The 20276-nt window shown below is 42.5% G+C and overlaps 1 protein-coding gene across 1 annotated transcript in view; it reads right to left on the bottom strand.

Moving 5' to 3' along the window:
* CHIC2 (cysteine rich hydrophobic domain 2) overlaps positions 1–20276 on the bottom strand; it is a 196876-nt gene that overhangs the window by 47999 nt on the left and 128601 nt on the right. Inside the window, exons 4-5 of the mRNA XM_085642094.1 lie at positions 1865–1921; positions 1640–1699 (exon numbers count right to left, since the gene is read on the bottom strand). Of these exons, the coding sequence (XP_085498220.1) occupies positions 1640–1699; positions 1865–1921 (117 nt within the window). The remainder of the gene's footprint in view (positions 1–1639; positions 1700–1864; positions 1922–20276) is intronic.

Here is a 20276-nt window from a genome sequence, read left to right as displayed (position 1 = left end):
TTAGGAAGTCTTGCAACAATAACTTACTGCGTTATCACTTTTCCCCCTCAGTGATCCTCTTTAGTCTACTGTTGTCACCCAGGGCAAAAAACGCGTCAATTATGGCAGATTAGCGTTCAAAATAAGGTTGCTCTCCTTATCAAGGGCTCCTTGGCCCATCTAACGTTTAACAAACAAAGCTTCTCAAAATGTAAGTTAAGCTTTTCAACCAGTTGTGAAATCATTGCTCGAATGGCACAGTTAACAATGACCACTTTCAAATAATTAAGAAAGACTATTTTTTCAAGCTATCAGGTTACTTTATTAGAGGTCCCCTTATCTGAAATTTGCTTTGGCAAAATAACCTAATGAATGTGGACTGTTTTAATAATAAGGGGAAAAAAACATTTTGGTCAATAATAAAGACATGCGACTGCCATTTCTAGAAATACCTGAACCCATAAACTTTCTTAGATCTATCAATTTCTACTGAAGGCATTCTAATCAAATCTCTCATCATCATAAATTAACATGTTTGATATAATAGATCCCATTACAAAGCCCTAGAGCATTCTTCCCTTTCAATGACGATGCTCGGTACAAAGGCTGTACTTGAGAAAAAAAGTCTTTTATGTTTAAGGGTAGAAATAGGAGTGCACAGCATTCAATAGTAAAAGCGAAATGTTAACAGAGCAAAGCTTATTTGAAGGCAATTTTCAACCATCAAATGTAGTTTTAATTGAATTTTTTATGCACTTTATGGCGGTTGCATTGTTTCAATGAATAACACAAATCTTGTGATTAAAAAGTGTGCAGGCAGCTTAAATGTCACAAACTTCTATTATAAAGGTAAGAGGGGTTAACCCTTTAAACTTATCAACGACCATGGGAAAGGGCATGGCATCTTTAACAACTCTCAGAAGCTAACACCTAAGCTCAGCTTAAAAAATGCTTCCTAAAGGCAATCTTCCTTAACCTAAACCTTTCAACAGCTTCCACAGGAATAAAGAAAAAATTAAAAAATCGAAGCGCCAACGATATAAACCAATTCCAAGCTGGTCTTCAAAAATCACAAACCTATTGTAATGCACATCTTGAAATGATGGGTGCAGCTACAACTAGCAGTTTATTTACGGATTTCATTTGATAATAAGATTTTTTTAAATAACAAAGCTTTTTACATTCGGTGTTAGACTTACTATCTAGCCAGTGGGGGCGTGCAGCTGATAAAACCTAGAAGGGGCACTATTTCTGAAACTCCAGCAGCTTAGGATAAAAGGTCTTGTCCCATACTTCGATATGGCCGCTTTATAAAATGCTAATCAAGTCTCCGACTTGCTGCGTAACCAAAGTTGTGATTCTTCTTTATACAGCATCAAAAATTTCACACCCCATCAATGCACGCCTGAAGCCATTTTATTCTGGCAATTAATTTATTATTTTTCACAGCACAGTGAAGCCTTGTTTTCAGGTCATTCATAACTTTATAAATCAGCTCGGTGCATGAGACTGGGCATCTGCAGAACCGTAGAAAATCTTTCCACTCAGGCGATTAAGCGTTTGACACCTTGGCTGATTAATAATCGTGCAAAGAATGAGATCAGAAGCAAAATAAATGGTCATTTAATAGAGAAACTCACAAAACAGCCCTTTAACTTACATATTCCATCATGTTATTCGTTTCACATTTCCTTTTGCTTAGCCTCCAGTGCAAGCACAGCTGGAAAGGAGGGAGAGAAGAAAGAGGAATGAGGTCTATTTTATGGAGCCATACAAGCCATCCCATTTGTCCACCTTTCATATTTTCTACTCCAACAAAAGCATCTGTTTCCATACTGTGCAATTCAGAGCCCAGCAGTACGAAGCTGCTCCCCGCGGCACTCACCTTGTGGTATAACCTATTGTTTTCCCATTCTAGTAACTTCTCAATCGATCTTCGTGTCTGCAAGACAAATGAGAAATCATTTTACTCCTCACTGCTTTTCGAACAACTGTGTTTTGCAGCTGCTTTTGTGTGAAAAAGGGGAGAGGTGAGGGACAGTGACGGAGTGCAGGGTGGTCCGAGGCAGAATCAAAGCTTCCTGGGTGTTAAACAGTAACTACGAAATAGATCATTTGATAGGAAGGCAACACGGTGGCACAAATGAAGGAACGGTCCCACTAGTGTTTTTCCTAAACCAAGTAAGTCCCATACATCTGTAAATGCTTCTAAAACCAACAATGAACAAGACATTACAACTATTTGATCATACGCGATTCTGTCGCTATACATATTTGTTCATTTTGTTCTTAGAAGAGAAGACTGAAAATTGTTAACCTAGAAATACTTGTAGAATCACACGTCACAATGGAGTAAACACAAATAAAATGTAATAAAAAAAGGTTTTACACGTGGCGTTGTAAAACGTGTCACACTCCAGAAAAATTTACAAATGAAATAAAGTGAAACCCCTCGTAAAACACACATTTTGAAGTAAGCAAAGGAGGGATATTTAAACTCTGGCTCGTTTTGTATGTTTTTAAAAAAAACAATAAAACCCGCTTGTGGAACAGCATTTAGTTAGGCGTAAAACACGGAAGGGGGGGGCCTCTTTGACCATCTAGACAAAGGGCCTCCTTTACCCCTACCTAGCGTGTATACTGGAGGCCATTCGTAAGCGCAACCTTAGTAGTACCTTACATAAGGTGGGCTACCTGGGAGGCTGGCGTGAATTCACAGATTTGTGTTAATCAAACTGGGATGATCGATTTTTTAAAATAGAATACAGCGGCTACAGGAAACCGAACGCTACTCATTCGCCAACGACTCCTCGTGGCTTAACTGTTTGCGCTCGAGATAGAAATGTCAGTGAGTTGGTAATGTCAACAGCACTCAGTACACACATCCGCGCTCCCAAAATACAAAAAAAACACACGGCAAACTGAACCGTCAGAGGCGCTGTAAAGACGGCTTCAGCTGGTATGCATTTATGAACGCGCCGTTTGTATTTCAGCCTGGACCTGCACACTAAGGGAATGTTCCAGCCACAAGGACACTTTTTTTTATAGTTAGTCATTAAATTCACATATATGTCAAATATGACTGTAAAAAAAATAGTGAAGGTTCCACAGATTATGGGCTGTCACCGTTTGTACAACTAATGAGGTGCGAGTACCAACAAAACATCTGAGAACACATTAAAAGTGAGAGTATACAGTCCAAGTCGTCCAGTATGGGCAGCATATCGTGTCTGAATAAAGGCCACAATTACCATATATAACATTATGTGCAAATGAAAGTAAGAGGCAATAAAAACAGTCAATGTTGCGGGTAAGCCATCATAGCGCCACATGGACCCGGAGGCTTTGAGAAAGGCAACGCCCACTGAGGCAGGTGACATGAATTTAAAAGGTGCGCCAAAAACTTTGCTTTTGGTTATTATGCTGTGCCACTGAGGAAGGGAGCATTGGACTCCTGAAACGCGTTTGGCATTTTGATGTACTGATGTCTGCAGCCTGTTTTCTGCCTGCTTGCAAGCTCTCAAAATAAACGACAAGAACGAATTATCTTCGTGTGGATGAACTCCTTTGGGGCTTTCCTGCTTGTGTGGATTTGTAACGGCTGTTGCCCAGCCGTGGAGTTCGACTCACCGCTTTACAGCGGGTCCATGTGGCGCTATGATGGTGCTGCGAGATATGGGACGAAGGAAGTTGGCGCCTTGCAGGACTGGTGTCAGCGTGTTCAATTTTGGATGCTGTAAAGCAGGGCAGGCACTTTTACAGGACAGAGCACAAACCCACTGTGGTAACATGTTTAATTTATTTTGCATAGACACAAGAGCACACCCACTGAGGAAGAATACAACGCACTACATGTACCAGGAGGCTTTGAGAAAGGCAACGCCCACTGAGGCAGGTGACATGAATTTAAAAGGTGCGCCAAAAACTTTGCTTTTGGTTATTATGCTGTGCCACTGAGGAAGGGAGCATTGGACTCCTGAAACGCGTTTGGCATTTTGATGTACTGATGTCTGCAGCCTGTTTTCTGCCTGCTTGCAAGCTCTCAAAATAAACGACAAGAACGAATTATCTTCGTGTGGATGAACTCCTTTGGGGCTTTCCTGCTTGTGTGGATTTGTAACGGCTGTTGCCCAGCCGTGGAGTTCGACTCACCGCTTTACAGCGGGTCCATGTGGCGCTATGATGGTGCTGCGAGATATGGGACGAAGGAAGTTGGCGCCTTGCAGGACTGGTGTCAGCGTGTTCAATTTTGGATGCTGTAAAGCAGGGCAGGCACTTTTACAGGACAGAGCACAAACCCACTGTGGTAACATGTTTAATTTATTTTGCATAGACACAAGAGCACACCCACTGAGGAAGAATACAACGCACTACATGTACCAGGAGGCTTTGAGAAAGGCAACGCCCACTGAGGCAGGTGACATGAATTTAAAAGGTGCGCCAAAAACTTTGCTTTTGGTTATTATGCTGTGCCACTGAGGAAGGGAGCATTGGACTCCTGAAACGCGTTTGGCATTTTGATGTACTGATGTCTGCAGCCTGTTTTCTGCCTGCTTGCAAGCTCTCAAAATAAACGACAAGAACGAATTATCTTCGTGTGGATGAACTCCTTTGGGGCTTTCCTGCTTGTGTGGATTTGTAACGGCTGTTGCCCAGCCGTGGAGTTCGACTCACCGCTTTACAGCGGGTCCATGTGGCGCTATGATGGTGCTGCGAGATATGGGACGAAGGAAGTTGGCGCCTTGCAGGACTGGTGTCAGCGTGTTCAATTTTGGATGCTGTAAAGCAGGGCAGGCACTTTTACAGGACAGAGCACAAACCCACTGTGGTAACATGTTTAATTTATTTTGCATAGACACAAGAGCACACCCACTGAGGAAGAATACAACGCACTACATGTACCAGGAGGCTTTGAGAAAGGCAACGCCCACTGAGGCAGGTGACATGAATTTAAAAGGTGCGCCAAAAACTTTGCTTTTGGTTATTATGCTGTGCCACTGAGGAAGGGAGCATTGGACTCCTGAAACGCGTTTGGCATTTTGATGTACTGATGTCTGCAGCCTGTTTTCTGCCTGCTTGCAAGCTCTCAAAATAAACGACAAGAACAAATTATCTTCGTGTGGATGAACTCCTTTGGGGCTTTCCTGCTTGTGTGGATATATATATATATATATATATATATATATATATATATATATATATATATATATATATATATATATAAAAGGTTTCAGAGTCGTTATAGTTAGGAATCAGCATTTAAAAAACGTTAGAAATTCACTGAAAAAAACCATAGGTTTTAGAGAAAGTGATAGTTAGCTGGACATTTCACTCGTACAAAACCCGTGAAATTCCCCCGTTATAGTTAGTTCAGCTAACTATAACTCGTGCCCCCGCAATGCACTGCTGATGACGTCACATATTACATCACTCATGACATGGTCAGTGACATCACTCATGACATCACTGACATCATCCAGTGACTGTCCCTTCTGTTCCTATTTTATTGGCCCTGGGGACCCCATCCCCTAGGGTCTGACTACTATTTTATTTTTTAAATTGGAAGGGGGCCGCATGGCCCCCCTCCCAGGCCATAATCGGCCCCGGAGGCGCCATCCCCCAGGGCATGACCATTCCAAATTAATAAGAGGGGGGCTGCATTGCCCCTCTCCTTAGGCCATTTATGGCCCCGGGGACCCCGTCCCCCGGGGCCGGCCTTTGTTTTATTTAATTTATATATATATTTTTCTCATTTTTGAGGAGGGGGCCGCATGGCCCCCCTCCCGGGCCACTTCTAGCCCCAGGGACCCCATCCCCCGGGGCTGGCCCTCTCCGTTGGGGACCGTGGAGGGGTCCCCAATCCCCCCCCACTGTCCCGCCAGCTCCCCGCCTCCTGCGGGAGAAGGCATTGCTTTTCCACATGGGGAGCTGCTAAGATGCAGCTCCCAGTGTGGAAAAGCAATTGGCTTTGGAAGAGAGAGCAGGTTTCCTGCTCTCTCTTCCAAGAACCAAAGCAGAGTTTGCTATGGCAGGGCGGGAGCCGCGAGGCTCAGGGGTGGTGGTCCCTGGGGCTTGGGGGTCCTTCACGGACCCCCCAATTTTAATAATTAGAGCCCGGGGAGGTGGCGGTCCCTGGGGCGTGTGGGGGGCCCCCGCCACTATTTTATAAAAGCCCCGGGGCTTGCGGGGGCCTTTGAGACCCCCCACCCATTTAAGATAAAAGCCCCGGGGGTGGCGGAACCCGGGCCAGTGGGGGGGGGGGCCATGAGCCCCCCCCGCAAATACTTTTGAAAAGCCCCAGGGGGTGGCGGTCTTCGGGGCCCCTTTGGGCCCCCATTATAATCTAAACATTGCCCCTGGGACTTGGCCCACCCGTGGGCTAATTAAAAACGAAGTGCGGGAGCCCGTGCTTCGTTTTTTTCATTTTCGCATCCGGATCTGAGAGTTTAAAAAAAAAAAAAAAAAAAGCTTTTCTTGGCCCTGGGGGTCCTTGTGGAACCCCCCGAGCAGGCCTAGGGGGTCAGGGTGTTTCTACCCTGCCTCCTTTCCGTGTTTTGCGCGTTTGTTTTTCGCTTTTCTTGTGCCTCGGTTCTACCGAGGCACAAGATTGCTGCCAACATTTCCTGGATTGAAGTGTTGACAGCCAATTAGCATGAAGCTCGTAATCGGGAGGATGCACGGATTTACACCACTTTTAAAAAGGTCGCTTTCTGAGCCAAGCAGTACCTTTTTGCCAAATTTGGCGTAATTCCGTGCAGCAGATTTTGCTATAAGTGTCTAGATATTGTGCGCCCTGGATGGGCAGGTCATATGACTCAACACATTGCATTTTGGGAAACTGAGTCTTTATTCAGTCCTGTATGGATGCACCCCAAGATTTTTGCTCAGTAAAAAAGCTCTCACATGAGCCTCGAATGCGGCAACTCCCCTCAAGGTGTAACGTACGTGATGGATTGAGGGGAGTTGCCGCGCACAATATCTCTTTAAGGAATGGTAATGAGTCACTATCATGCACTCTTTCTGACGGCCGCTGAAGAAGCTAATTGCGAAACGCGTCAGGCCAATCAGATGCTTTTAAAGGATCGAATCAACGGTTCTCCCCATACCAGATGAAATGCTTTGGGGAAGGCACACGCACGTAGAGTGAGGCTCGATTTTTGGACACCCCAGGAGCGTGATGATATATATATATATATATATATATATATATGTTTTGAATGCATAACAAATGCTTTTTTCTTCAACACTGCACTCCAGAGATCTTCCTATACTCTGATGCAAGCTCTCATTTTGAACCTGGAATAGAGGCAGACACGGTCGAGCAATGTGTAATCCTCCTCTACTTTCTCAGTGGTCAGAAATCATTCATGCAACAGTTCTTTTAATCTATTCAATGTCTATAAGGAAATGTCTTCATACAGAAGGTCTAAATCCCTTGTGAAGTAAGCGACAGATCACAGATGCTTTAACTGCCAAGTACGTTCTACACCTGGATATTTTCAAAGACACTTTTCACAACTGTTGTTTTTCATGCTCCTTTCCTTGGGACATCGGTGATTAAATAATTCTTCTGTGCACCCTCAAACTGGAGTAGATATACGAAAAATCAGGGATTTACAAAGCTGTCAATGTGACCCGCCCCCTCCTTCCACCTCTTCCGATACCCCACTCAACTACAAATTCAACTCTATAAATTATTCCTTCACTGTGAAAATGGACGCATCATTAACCACATCAATAGCACTAAGCAGCCTACGACAGTCTCGCACTTTGCTAGTCATGGATGCAATGAAAACTAGACTACACCACCAAACTCCTTCAGTTCACACTTCTGTGACTACCTACCAATGTGTAAGCCATATAATGTAGTAAGCATCGGGGCTAGAACTCTGGCCACACTCAAGCTTTTATAAAACACTGGTCTATCAACAACTAAACAAAATGTCCTTATACTGCCTACTACTTATCACAACCTGAAAATACCAGGCTTTGGGCTTCCATGGAATCCTGGAAAACCAGTAATGGAAGGTACTGAACAGGACTGGTGCGGTGAAGCCATAACACTGACAGAAAATGCACCACAAATAATACAATGTGACAGAACAAACATAATAAATCTTACTGCTACAAAAACACATCTACTGAAATGTATATAATATTCATAAAACAAGACAACATTTACATCACTAATCCAATTTCAGACGATGCTACTGGACAACGAGGAACATCCAATCTGTAAAAGGTGCCTCTCTAATCACAGAAAATGGCAACGCCTGTCGTTGTAGACCCCACCTGCATTCTGATCACTCACAGCATTTGAACAAATGATACTTATGCTGACTTTACAACTATTTATCTAGCAGAGATCAACTCAACCAAATGTGTACTGCCAGATGCCAGAAGCTACTAGTGAACTGGTGCGTACTCCAAGGATCAAGCCGCTTTCCAGTGTTCTAACTTCAAAACATGGAGATTGAGTTCTTCTAATTAACGAGGAAATCACAATTAAAAGTACAAAGGTGATGTAAGACTTTTAGCTGCAAGTCTCCACAAACATGGACATTAACTGACTCAAAGATTGGGTCATCTAAGAAAAGTTGTCCAGCACCTACCTTAAAACCAAACAAAGGAACACAATATTCGTTCTCATCACGAAAGGACCAAGGAGGCTCAAATAAAGGACTGACAGAAAATCCTTTGGACTGACAAAACTCACATCTCACAAAGACGGTCTATAGTCTGGTGTCTGTTGTCACTTCTGCACAGAATAAGATCATTCTGAATTGGACTTTAGAACCATCAAACAAACAATAGTTCTTCCCTAGCTGGATGGATGCAAAGCTATCTGCCAGCATCCCTGACACTTCTCTGTGCCTACTAGAGAGTGCCATCCAGCAAACCTATGCTCAAATGAAAGTGGTAAAGTGGTACGGCAGAATCTTTGGCACCCTGACAGACTTGAACTGGCTGCCCCTGCAGGTTATCTTAACTTTCAATACCTGTTGCGTTATCTATAAAGCAGGAACAATTAATACTTTCAAATTACTGGCATTAACGCTCTTCATGCCAGTGTGCAAACCTTATAGGACTCCTCATTCTGGGCTTCAGTCTTAAGGGAACCAAGAACATTTCAAAGGAAGATTTCAAATGTAATGTACAACAAAGTAGCATTGAATCAACAAAATATCACAACCACCCCCAGAAACCCAAACTAAATCCAGGTACCTTTTTAACAGCCACTATCAAAAGAAACTATGGTGGTTTTAAGTGGAGCTCAGTGAAAAGACTGACGCCACAGACATGGAAAAAGTACAAAGAGTGCCTTCCTGGGTTAACATCCAACCTGAAAACGTGTGAATTTAAAATTCTGAGAAATTCAGGAGAAAAGAAAAACAAATAAAGGAAAGTAGAGCTATTTGAGAGGGGAAGAAAGGATGAGTTCACAAATGTTGTACCCAAAGGTCTAGCAAACGGAATGTAGGCAGCATCCTTCTAAAGAAATCCAAAGACGACAACAAGGCAGCTACGATCTGTAGATTTCCAGCTGCTGAACTCTAGAAACGTGCCCACATTTAAGGCAAGTAAAGAATTTTTTAACGGATAGGATGATAGGCTGGCCCAGCATGTAATTTAAGAGGAAACTGAGTAACAAGCCCCTCCACAGCATTAAGGTTTCCAGGTCATTTACTTACTCAAAGTAAAATGTGTCCAATGCAGTTGCTTAATGGAGTATAACCTTAACACTGTTAACTAATGGGTTCAATTGCACACCTTTGGCATCATGAGTTGGGAGCCAATGTTTGGTCTTTTACGGAAGAAACTGGTTTACTTACCTGTAATTCTAGTTTTGTGGCTTAGAATTGTTCTAGATTCGCATGGTGTGCATTATTCCACCACTTGCAGTCTCCTGAAGTGTGGGGCTGAATGAATATTTTTTGTCAGGGCTGTTTCTGGCATCCAGTTCAGCCATGTCTGTACAATCCATCTGGCAATAGTTCATTTATTAACCAAATTCCATAAGGTTTGTGATGCATATGCCACAAAATAATTATTCTGTTTTTCTAACTTTTTGAAAAATGCCAGGTGTTTATGATTTATTAGAAAATTAGACTGTTGTGAGCTCCAATGAAGACAATGAAGTAGCTCAGAGTTAATAATGGCTGTTGTAAGCCTTCTGCTCCAATATTGCAATGTTTTTTTCAGTTTCTTCTTTTCTAATTTAGAACATTCTACCATAAGTGGGTGAAATGTTCTATTGTGAGCTGTACGGGTTGTTAAAGGCCCTCTCCGACGTTATAGGCCATCTCCCCCGTTTTAGGCTCTCGACTATGGCTCGTGCTTATAACTCTGGTTCAGAGACTTTAACAGCAGCGGACTAAAAGGCTCTAGTGCATAACAACCCTTCTTGCATCTAATGAATAGAAAGCCTTTTCTGCAGCAGTACTTGGCATTTGGTAAAAAAAAGGGCAAATGTATGGCTTGATTGATATGAAAAGGAGAAACAACCTAAGATATACATTTTTGATGTTTTCACGGTCCCTTACTACGAGGCTTTACCGTTCGGTGACAGACAGTGAAAACTGGTCATTTGTCTGCCCACTCTAAATAGGGTGAGCAGACAAATGGCAAACTCTTTCGAGCCGTCAGAGATGTATATTGGTGGTGGAGACAGAGTAGTCTTTGCCGTCGACATACTGAAGGTCCTCCCGATGCTATATGACCTTCAGTTTGGTGGAAAGGATACCCTCTCAACCAAACTATAAATTAGGCCTGAAGTCTGAAGGAAAGATTTCTGACCAGGTTTAGGTAGACAACCCACACAGGGCCTCAAATCCTGCCTAGCTCCCAGTCTACAGTGTTGACTCTGGTCGGCTCTTAAAATTTTTGGAGCTATGTTTATTTTTAATTTTAACAGTTCATATCCCCGCTTCCGCCTATTGTTCGTCATTTTGGTGTCATTTTATGCATTAAAATGTACTCTATTTTTCTGAATTTGTTTTGGGATTTTTTTTGTGTTGTGTTCCGACTTAATTACTGCTTTGGTATTGCATAAATACTTTATATGTCTCTAATTTAAGCCGGACTGATGTATGCCATAGCTACCAAAGCGTTAAACTCAGATTAATCTGGACACCATAACAATTCATCTTAGTGATTCACCGTAACAAGGCCTGTTAGTAGTACTTGAGATTGGTAGTCCCCCCCCCCCTCAACATGAGACACCTTATTACAACCGTTTCATCTGTGATGTTCCCGTCATGATTATTGATGAACCAGGTCCATAATCATTAACCTTAACTCTTTTGAAGCACAACGTCTTCCAGAAGGTGTTCTTGCCTTCTAAATAAAATTCATACAATCTTAGTATTCTGAGAACATATTATTCTAAGATTTCAGGGACCACACTACTAGTTGTAAGCTCCTAGGATTTGAGTGGTCATCACAACCTTCCTTCCTCAATTAATAATAAATCTTTTTGCAGAGGTATTTTTATGAAGGTGTCTTGTGATAACGGAATAAGATGAGAGTATCAAGTCTGGCATACCCACCTGGGTACAATGAGATTTATTGTCATTTTGATCTTGCTCGTTAATATTGGAATCAAAGGAATCGGGGGACTGTATAAGAAAATATATAGTACCAAGTTGTTGACAGTGCATTTATCTGTGACAGAGGATGTTCAATGCAAAGAGTTGGCATTTTCTGTACTCTTTTGTGGCAAAGAGATCTAGGTCTGGAGTTACCATGTTGTGAACATGTTCTTGACTACTGCTTATTTCCCACCCTCTAGCATTCCAATCACCCTGGTTAACGTTTCTGCATGTACATTTCCCAATCCTGATACATGGTGTGCTAGAATTGTGATGTTCCTGGCAACCACCCATTGCTAAATCTTTTGTGCTAGACTTGACAGGATATGATATCACCCTTTCCTTGTTTTTTTTTCTTTTGATGTAAAACAGTGTCTCAGCCAATTTCTTCCTGGCTAACCCGGATCATTGACTTCCACTGTTAACCAAAATCCTGAGCGGTCTAGCACACCTGGGCCCGCCAAAATCTTGGTTGAACGGGATTATAATACCCATTTTTAAAAAGGGAAACAGGTCTGACCCTCAGTGTTATTGCCCAACTTCACTGACTGACTGCACATGCAAATTAATGGGCAGGGTCATACTGAATCGTTTGGAAGCTTGGGGAGAAGAGGGAAACTTTCTGACATACAGTATGGTTTCAGGAGTGGCTTGGATACTGTTGAGCAGTGCCTCAACCTCCACCTGGTCATAATAAGTATACACTAGCAAAGAATGGTTCCCTTTATATGGGATTTATGGATTTAACATCCACATGACAGGGTGGTAGGAGGGAAGCTTTGGAAAAAAATGTTAGACATAAGCATATATATTTCTTTAGTTCACTTTCTAGCACAGATGCACCAGGGTGTGTCTGGGAGAGGCAGGCATGGGGCGGTTGGGGAACTCATCACCCCCATTAAAATTAATTGTGGAGTATGCGAGAGGTGCATGTTAGCCCTTTTTTCATTATGTTTATACATTAATGACCCGGAGAGCTAGCTCAACCAAGGGCAGGTCAACGTTCCAAGGGTAGGGACTAGAAATCTCCTGGTGTTGCTTTATGCTGATGACTGTGTGTTAATATCCAGGACTGGTGTGGGTCTGCAAACGCTTTTAACCAAATTTATGTGCGACTTGGGTCTAAAGACCAATACGGCTAAATCTTATGCCATGGGGGTTGGGAATACCCCTCCCATCTTAAAGTTCTGTTTTATTAATGAAGATAGGATGCTCTATGTCCCAGATTTCTCCTACCTAGGTCTTCCCTTTGACCAAAAAGGATCTTGGCACCACCTGGTTGAAACCAGGGTAAGATGTTTCAACCAAAACTTGGAAGCATTATTCAGGTTTGTGAGGAAACTAGGATCCAGACCAATTGAAACGCTAATTAACATTTATAAGGAGAGCTCATGCTCTGTAATTCTGTATGGGGGAGGACCTTGGGGCTTTTGCAACTCATCACCCCCTCCAGGCGGTAGAGAATTAGTTTCTTAGGCGATTATTACCAGTTCCTAGTAGTCTCACAATCATACTTTGTCCTATGGAATTAAGCCTGACTCCTCTAATCCATCTTATACAAATTTCACCAACTTTGTTATGGCACTCGTTATGGGCAAAGGATGAGCCGACCCTTAATCGTGCTAGAATATTGGGACTGTATGAGCCTTGATCATATGCAGAAAACACCATGGATTAGCTACATAAAAAAGCAGGTGGAGCTAGAAGGGAGAGTGGACTGTTTTTACAACCCTGAACGTATTGTCAACATTCCGAATACCCACCTGAAAGGGGATCTTTTATCTATTTTAAACAATAACAGGGTGTGCTTGGAGACTGTGAAGGAGAGTGTAGCGGAATATCTGCCCCTAGTTTGCCCTGAACGTCCAGAGGCCTAGCTTTCTTTTTTCCACTCAAAAAAGGTTTTATCTTGTTAGATTCAGGTTTAGCATCGCACATTTGTTGGTTTCTTACCCCCACAAGGCGTACTGTGATACTGAACTTGATTCATCTCTACAGCAGTTAGTTTACGCAATTTAGTTAGGAAATGAAGATTTCTAGATCGCTATATGATGTACATCTTTTTAAAGGATGCATAATGTATTTTGATCTTAATTTTAGAACTTTATGGTTTTTTATCATGCTCCCTGAAATTTATGTGATACTCACCGATTTGATATTGGTAATTTTTTATGTATTTACTGAAATCGTTATATTGTGTACTTATTACTTTTTCCCTTTTTACTTAATGGCATTATGTACTTTACTTATTTCTGAGTGGTCAAAAACACAAGCTTGATGTATTGGAATTGGTTTTTATATTTAACATCCGGAAGCCTATGACCTGATGCTGTCCTGTGGAATGTGATTTTACCACGAAGTCTACATTGTTTAACTAATTTTATTATATTGTCTGTTATGTATATTCGATGTTCTCTTTTATGGTTGTGAAAAGAACTGAATAAAGATTATATGAATGACTAACAAGTAAATTTGGTTGCATTTTGTGTTCGAATATGGAATACCATGTTGTGAATTTTACTGTAAAAGCCATTCATTGCGAGATACATAGCTTGAAACTCTAGGAAGCAAGTATATTACACTCCTTCCTGATCGGACGACTGAACCGAATCACAGCTTAACCACTCCTGAATTGGTTTCTTGTCAAGACGTGGATTTGGTATTATATAAAGCAATCATCCTCAGAAGTCTTGTTATAGTCTTCATTGTTGGATATTGAGACACCTGGTATAAAAAACTTAACCCTGCAATGTCATAACGTTACCGTTGGTGTGGCCATTGACCATCTATATTCTGCTCCCAGGAGTCATTTGTCTGTAAGGAATGGGAGAGGATTTTTTAATGTTACCTGTTATGGCCTGTTTTGGTAATAACAGCACAAGTGCTTGTTTCCAAAATGCTAAAACATTATTCAAACTCCTTTTCACCAGCCAACCATCCAAGCATTGCTTACCATGTAAAGCTGAAGGACTGATGTGCGGCTACGACTGTCAGACAATTTGTGAGCATCCTTGGTGCATGCTTAATGCCAAAAAGTAGGACCACAAACAGATATTAAACATCTTACATGATAAACCTGAAAATACTTGATGAGATGGGCGTATTTTTATGTGAAAGCGCACATCTTTTATGACAATCACCGCCAGAAAACTGTCTCGCTCCAATAATGGTATGACCTTGTGTATAGTTGTCATCTGGAATCTTTGCATCTTTCCAATTTTTTTTTTTTTTTTACAAATTGTGGATCCAGTAATGGTCTTGAAGTCATAACCTGTTTTGGTACCAGGAAGTTGCTTCCATAATAGTAGCCCCATCTCTACTTCTTTTCTGGAGTACACTTATGGGATATAGCTTGTAATTTTGCCGGTTTCATTTTAAATTGAGGATTTTCTTTTTTTTTTTACATTCTATGCAACGAACATATTTTACAAAATTTAACACAAGATACCTAACCATGAATGTCTGTTTAAAGTAGTTCCTGTAGACAACCGTTAGCTAGCTGTGTCCACAGAGTCCAGAGCAGATGTTTATGAAATTCTCTTTTCCTTTTTGACTATATATTCTTCCCTCTTAATACTCCTCCCGGAGAGGTTGATTTAAATCATTCATTGGCTCCCACTGCTGGCATTCATGTTTTCAATTGGGCATTGAATTTAAATGACCAACTGTGTAGTAGCCAATCTCTCAATCTTTTTTCCCCAACTGCCTCCAGAAGCTTACTAAATCTGTCTGTAGGATGGCCCTTAAATGATAACTGTTGGGGCTCACTTTCTTGCAGTTAAAATAATCAATGAATCCAGATCGACATGAGATTTTATATATTGTGGAACCCAGGATGAAGGTTTATACTTCTCTTAAATTCTTGCTACCACTGCCTCCTCCGTTTGTAGCTCATCATATCTGCTTGTACAGGGTGATGTCATCTGATGGCAAAGCTCTGGTGGGGTAATTTTTCTGAGAATAAGCAATGCCTGCGTTCTGCCACATGGGCTTCTTTTTCTCTGGAGTGTTCTGCATTTCCTCCTCCTAGGTACTGTGATCTACATATTCATCATCTATATTTGTATCCCTCCATTTATCATCAACATTAAACTGAGTTCGTCCTGCTCTCGCTGATTATTACCGTTTCGTTTAGAACCATCATGGGCTTTTTAACTCCTGCTAGTCTATAAAAATGGTATGAGGCAGAAGCATTCTCAAAAGATTGCTTCTTTTTTATCAACGCTGTCAACTCAGCATTGCATGCCTTTTTTAACAAGCATTTACAATGCAATGGTCTCGGCATTGTTAAAGTTAGAGCTATTGGCATTGCTCATGACATATGTTTTTGTTTTTAAAATATTTTAAAAACGGCATTGTTATTTACAATGTCAATAGCTTAATGGCTCTCAAATGCGAGACCTATTGCATTTGCACCCACACACACAAAGCCATCCACACACAGTCACCCACAGAGCCACTCACATAGAGCAACCCACACACAAATAGAGCCACCCACAGAACCACCTACACATGCAGTAGCCCACTGACCTATTTACATTATGTGCACTTTGTGATCTGCATGGTACATGTTATTTGCTGCAGGCACATTAACCCTATGTACTACCTTTCCAGGAGTCAAAACTTCCACTAGACAAAACTCCGATCTCTCTCTAGCAAGAACATTAAACACCAGAGTCATCATGACATTTTTATTGTTGCCGGAGGCCAGGAAGGAGGCAGCAAGCGCTTTTAAAACCTTAATTTACTTGCAAACATAATGTCTCCACCCAAAGTCAGCACCTGGTCTCACCGGTTGCACTGCCCTAGAGCTGGCCCTTCTCAAGGGTCCTGTGACCTAAGTGACAGAGTCACTGTTGTTCTTGGCTGTGCTGCTTCATAGGCCTGCTAGCAAGACTGGAGGTGAACTTCAGTACGGCTTGTGGTGGAAAACCCTTGAAGGTTAACCCAGACTTGCCAGTGCTAGGGTCCACCTGCTGGTGCTAAGACACCAGCGCTTCTAAGGTCTTGCGAAGCCTTCTAAGGTCTAGCATGGGATTGTGCTCTCTCAGCAGAGTCGTCTGGTGGACTGGTTATTAAGGCTGAACCTGGTTCCCTCATATTCTTCCCTTTTTGCCTTTAGTCGAAATTGTATGCTTACTAGTCTCTAGGTAGGAATTTAGTGGGTTGCCAGCTACTTCAGAGTGCACTGGTCTCACGTGTGCTTGTGGTTAGTGGCTGGTCTTTCAGTGGGCGATGGATATGGAGGACGAGCACAGTCTGCATGAATATATAGCTCAGGATGCCGGATTCACATTTGCTTTACCCGCGGATGATATCCAGTTGTCCTGCTGGTATGGATGACAGGTCTATTCACAGAAGGACTTTGGGAATCTTTTGCAGAATGCGGGACTGTTGCAGTCTTTTAGGGTTAGATGAGAACATGCGTTATTTCCAGATCTCGGAACGGAACCATTAACCTAAGTAAAGGCGCAGCTTGGAAGAAGTATATTTAGTCCTCACCTTAAAGACCTTGTTTTGACAGCATATTTCAATATTTCTATTGGAAAATCGTGAGCAGGACAAATAGCAACTAAGCAGTTAAGTGGTACAAAAAAAGAAAAGTTGCTTCAATAATCTGATAATGTATTTTCGTTTTTAATTCACTAAAAACTCACTTATAACTGGTCAGGCGTGTTAATCATTAGCAATTTGTGTAACTAAAGCCTTGTTATAAAAGAGGTTGTCGATCAGATATCTAGAAGAACAGTTTTCCATCTCCGACATGTTTAAAGGTCGGAATTGTAAGCAGCACGTAAAGACTCCTGCTGTTGAGATGGAAGGACCAGGAAGCAATCCCGGTAAAGGGCACTCCGGTGCCACACATATGCACAGACATTAAATATACAGCTGATTACTAACCGGCTCTGGAGGTGCTTGTTGAATGTGCCATTTTATGCTGCATAAAGGTGATTTTATTTGAAAGCCTGCCACCGTTCACCTCTTTGTTGTTACGCCTTTGTATTACAGAGCTACAGGCAGCCTGCTGCTTTCATTGTCACGCAGCACCCATTGCCAAACACCGTCAAGGACTTCTGGAGATTAGTGTACGACTACGGCTGCACGTCTTCGAACCGGCACCTCCCCTCACCATCTTATCGTGCTTCTTTGTTGCAGGGCTGCCCACAGTATTGGCCGGAAGAAGGGATGCTGAGGTACGGCCCCATACAAGTGGAATGCATGTCGTCTTCAATGGACTGTGATGTGGTGAACAGGATTTTCAGAATATGCAATCTCAACCGAGTAAGTTGGACTGCAAGGTACAGCTGCCTGGACTAATTTAAAATCAGTTGCGTCCACTAACATGTGTACCTTGTTAAAAGTTCGAGTGAACTGGGATCTAAAAGTGCCACTTTCAAAGTGCTCTGGCAATTCAAAAACTATTACTTTTCAAATGTAAATTCAGAAATCAGTGAGTGCTTTTACCTGTAAGGGGCCTTGAAACGCCGAGCCAGGAAACACCGGACTTGAAACGCCGATCCAGGAAACGCCGAGATCAGCCTTGCAGCAAGGAAGAGGCAACCCCACGTCCCGCTCCGTTCGGACCGCGCATAAAATGGACGAACCTTCCGACGGTAAAAAAAACCAAAAAAAAAAACCACGCCCACCACGTGTAAAAGGGGCAGGTGTACCTTGTTAAAAGTTCGAGTGAACTGGGATCTAAAAGTGCCACTTTCAAAGTGCTCTGGCAATTCAAAAACTATTACTTTTCAAATGTAAATTCAGAAATCAGTGAGTGCTTTTACCTGAAAGGGGCCTTGAAACGCCGAGCCAGGAAACACCGGACTTGAAACGCCGATCCAGGAAACGCCGAGATCAGCCTTGCAGCAAGGAAGAGGCGACCCCACGTCCCGCTCCGTTCGGACCGCGCATAAAATGGACGAACCTTCCGACGGTAAAAAAAAACCAAAAAAAAAACCACGCCCACCACGTGTAAAAGGGGCAGGAAGTAAAAAACGAGAAAGACGCGAAAAAACACGCCCCCGAATGCGAAAAAGACGGGGCTTGTTTGGAGAGACAAAGCTCTTTTCCAATGGCTGACCAGCATTTAAGAGGCCAGCCAATGGAGAAGAGGGGCGGGTTAAAGCCCCTCTTCTGAAAAACATTAAATCTCGGAGCAAGACTGCGCATGCGCAGCCTTCGCAGCCGAGACCTAAAAATGTGTTCTGCTTTGACAATTAAAATAACTAATGTGGCTCAATGTGTTTCATTACACAGTCTTCTCTTAGAAGGTTGATACGTTTGCTTCCCCTTTCAACTTTCTATCATCTTCTGAGGATGGGTCAATGCATTTCGGCTAGATCGATCTGGAAGCCTTTGGTGTGGACACGGAAAGGCTGGATCCTTCGATATCCCGCTAGACTGGCTTATGTTTAGAAATGGAGTGTCCATTTTGTCTTTGATCAGCAAACCTAATGACGTCTAGTGGATTGCCTTGAAAGCTGTGTCTTTTGGCTCCGAACCCACTTCTGAGACATTGCAGTTTTAAAGTCATTAGTGTTACTCTGAAGAATTTTTGGAGGGACAGATTCATGTGGCTCGAGTGTGGACATGTCCTCCAACTTGATCGGATTGATGTCCCCCCTGAGCCGCCTAGGATTCCTCTAAATTAGGTTCTTCTGGAAACCTCTCCTTTACAGCAGGGTCTATTTCTGCAAAGAGAGAGCTGATTTTTCCGACATTCCCATTTCTGTCTAGTCAGCCAGACCACTTTTGTCTCAATGTTTTTGGATGAAACAGTGATTAACTGGGAGTGGGATAAGTACCTACCAAATGTAATAATCACAATTCTTTTCAGTGTGAACCACTAAATAAATCTGAGCTCAAGCCCTGATAGCTACGGCACAGAGCAGAAAGGCTTAACTTAGAGGCAATATGGACAGTATTTATGCAGTACTAAAACAGCAAAAAAGTTGAAATGCAATACAAAGTAAAATTCAATAAACAAAATGACAAAAAAGGGGTACGGAGATATGAATTTTTACACTTATAAGTAGAAACAGCACCTAGAAGGAAAGAGTGCAAATGATACTTAATGGTCGTGGTAGAAGAACCTAGACGCAATTAAACACTGACCGCAATGGCGTGCGGGGACAGATACACTAACCAGGTTCATCCTGGTCAAAGATGTTACCTCTGACTTTAGTCCTTCAAGTCCCAATCTACTACAGGAGTATACACTTTTAAAGAACTCCCACCCTCTCCCCCCTGCCCCGGGAGGCACTTAGACAATTACAGGGTGCCAGGCAGTGGCCACTGGTCAGCTGGGCAGTTGCAAAAATAAAAAGTAGAAGGCCCGTGTACCTTTTCGTGTTTCTGCAGCTTTAACAGATCAGAATATGGCTCTTGGTGTCCACTTCTTTGTACTGGGCACATAAGGGGAATCAGGTCCAGACTTTTAGCTTCTTCTCATGACGCGAACAGCAGGCTGAGTCCTCTTCTCCTCTTCCACAGGCCCAGGAGAGATCTGAAGTGGGCACCTAGAGATCCCACATTTATTCCTGGCACAAGCTTGTGCAGGAGAATGACCTCTTGGTAACACCCTACCCAATGGGATAAAGTATACCAGTGCTAACCCTACCCACTTCGGGCATTTTCAGGATGGTGAAATTGTTTTGCCATTCTGTTTTCATCCTTTGGAGTGCGCTCCAATGTCATATGAAAACC

The sequence above is a fragment of the Triturus cristatus genome, chromosome 2_2 (assembly GCF_964204655.1).
Source record: "Triturus cristatus chromosome 2_2, aTriCri1.1, whole genome shotgun sequence".
Lineage (NCBI taxonomy): Eukaryota > Metazoa > Chordata > Amphibia > Caudata > Salamandridae > Triturus > Triturus cristatus.
The sequence above is the reverse complement of the archived record's forward strand: the minus strand, read 5'-3'. Positions and strand labels throughout refer to the sequence as shown.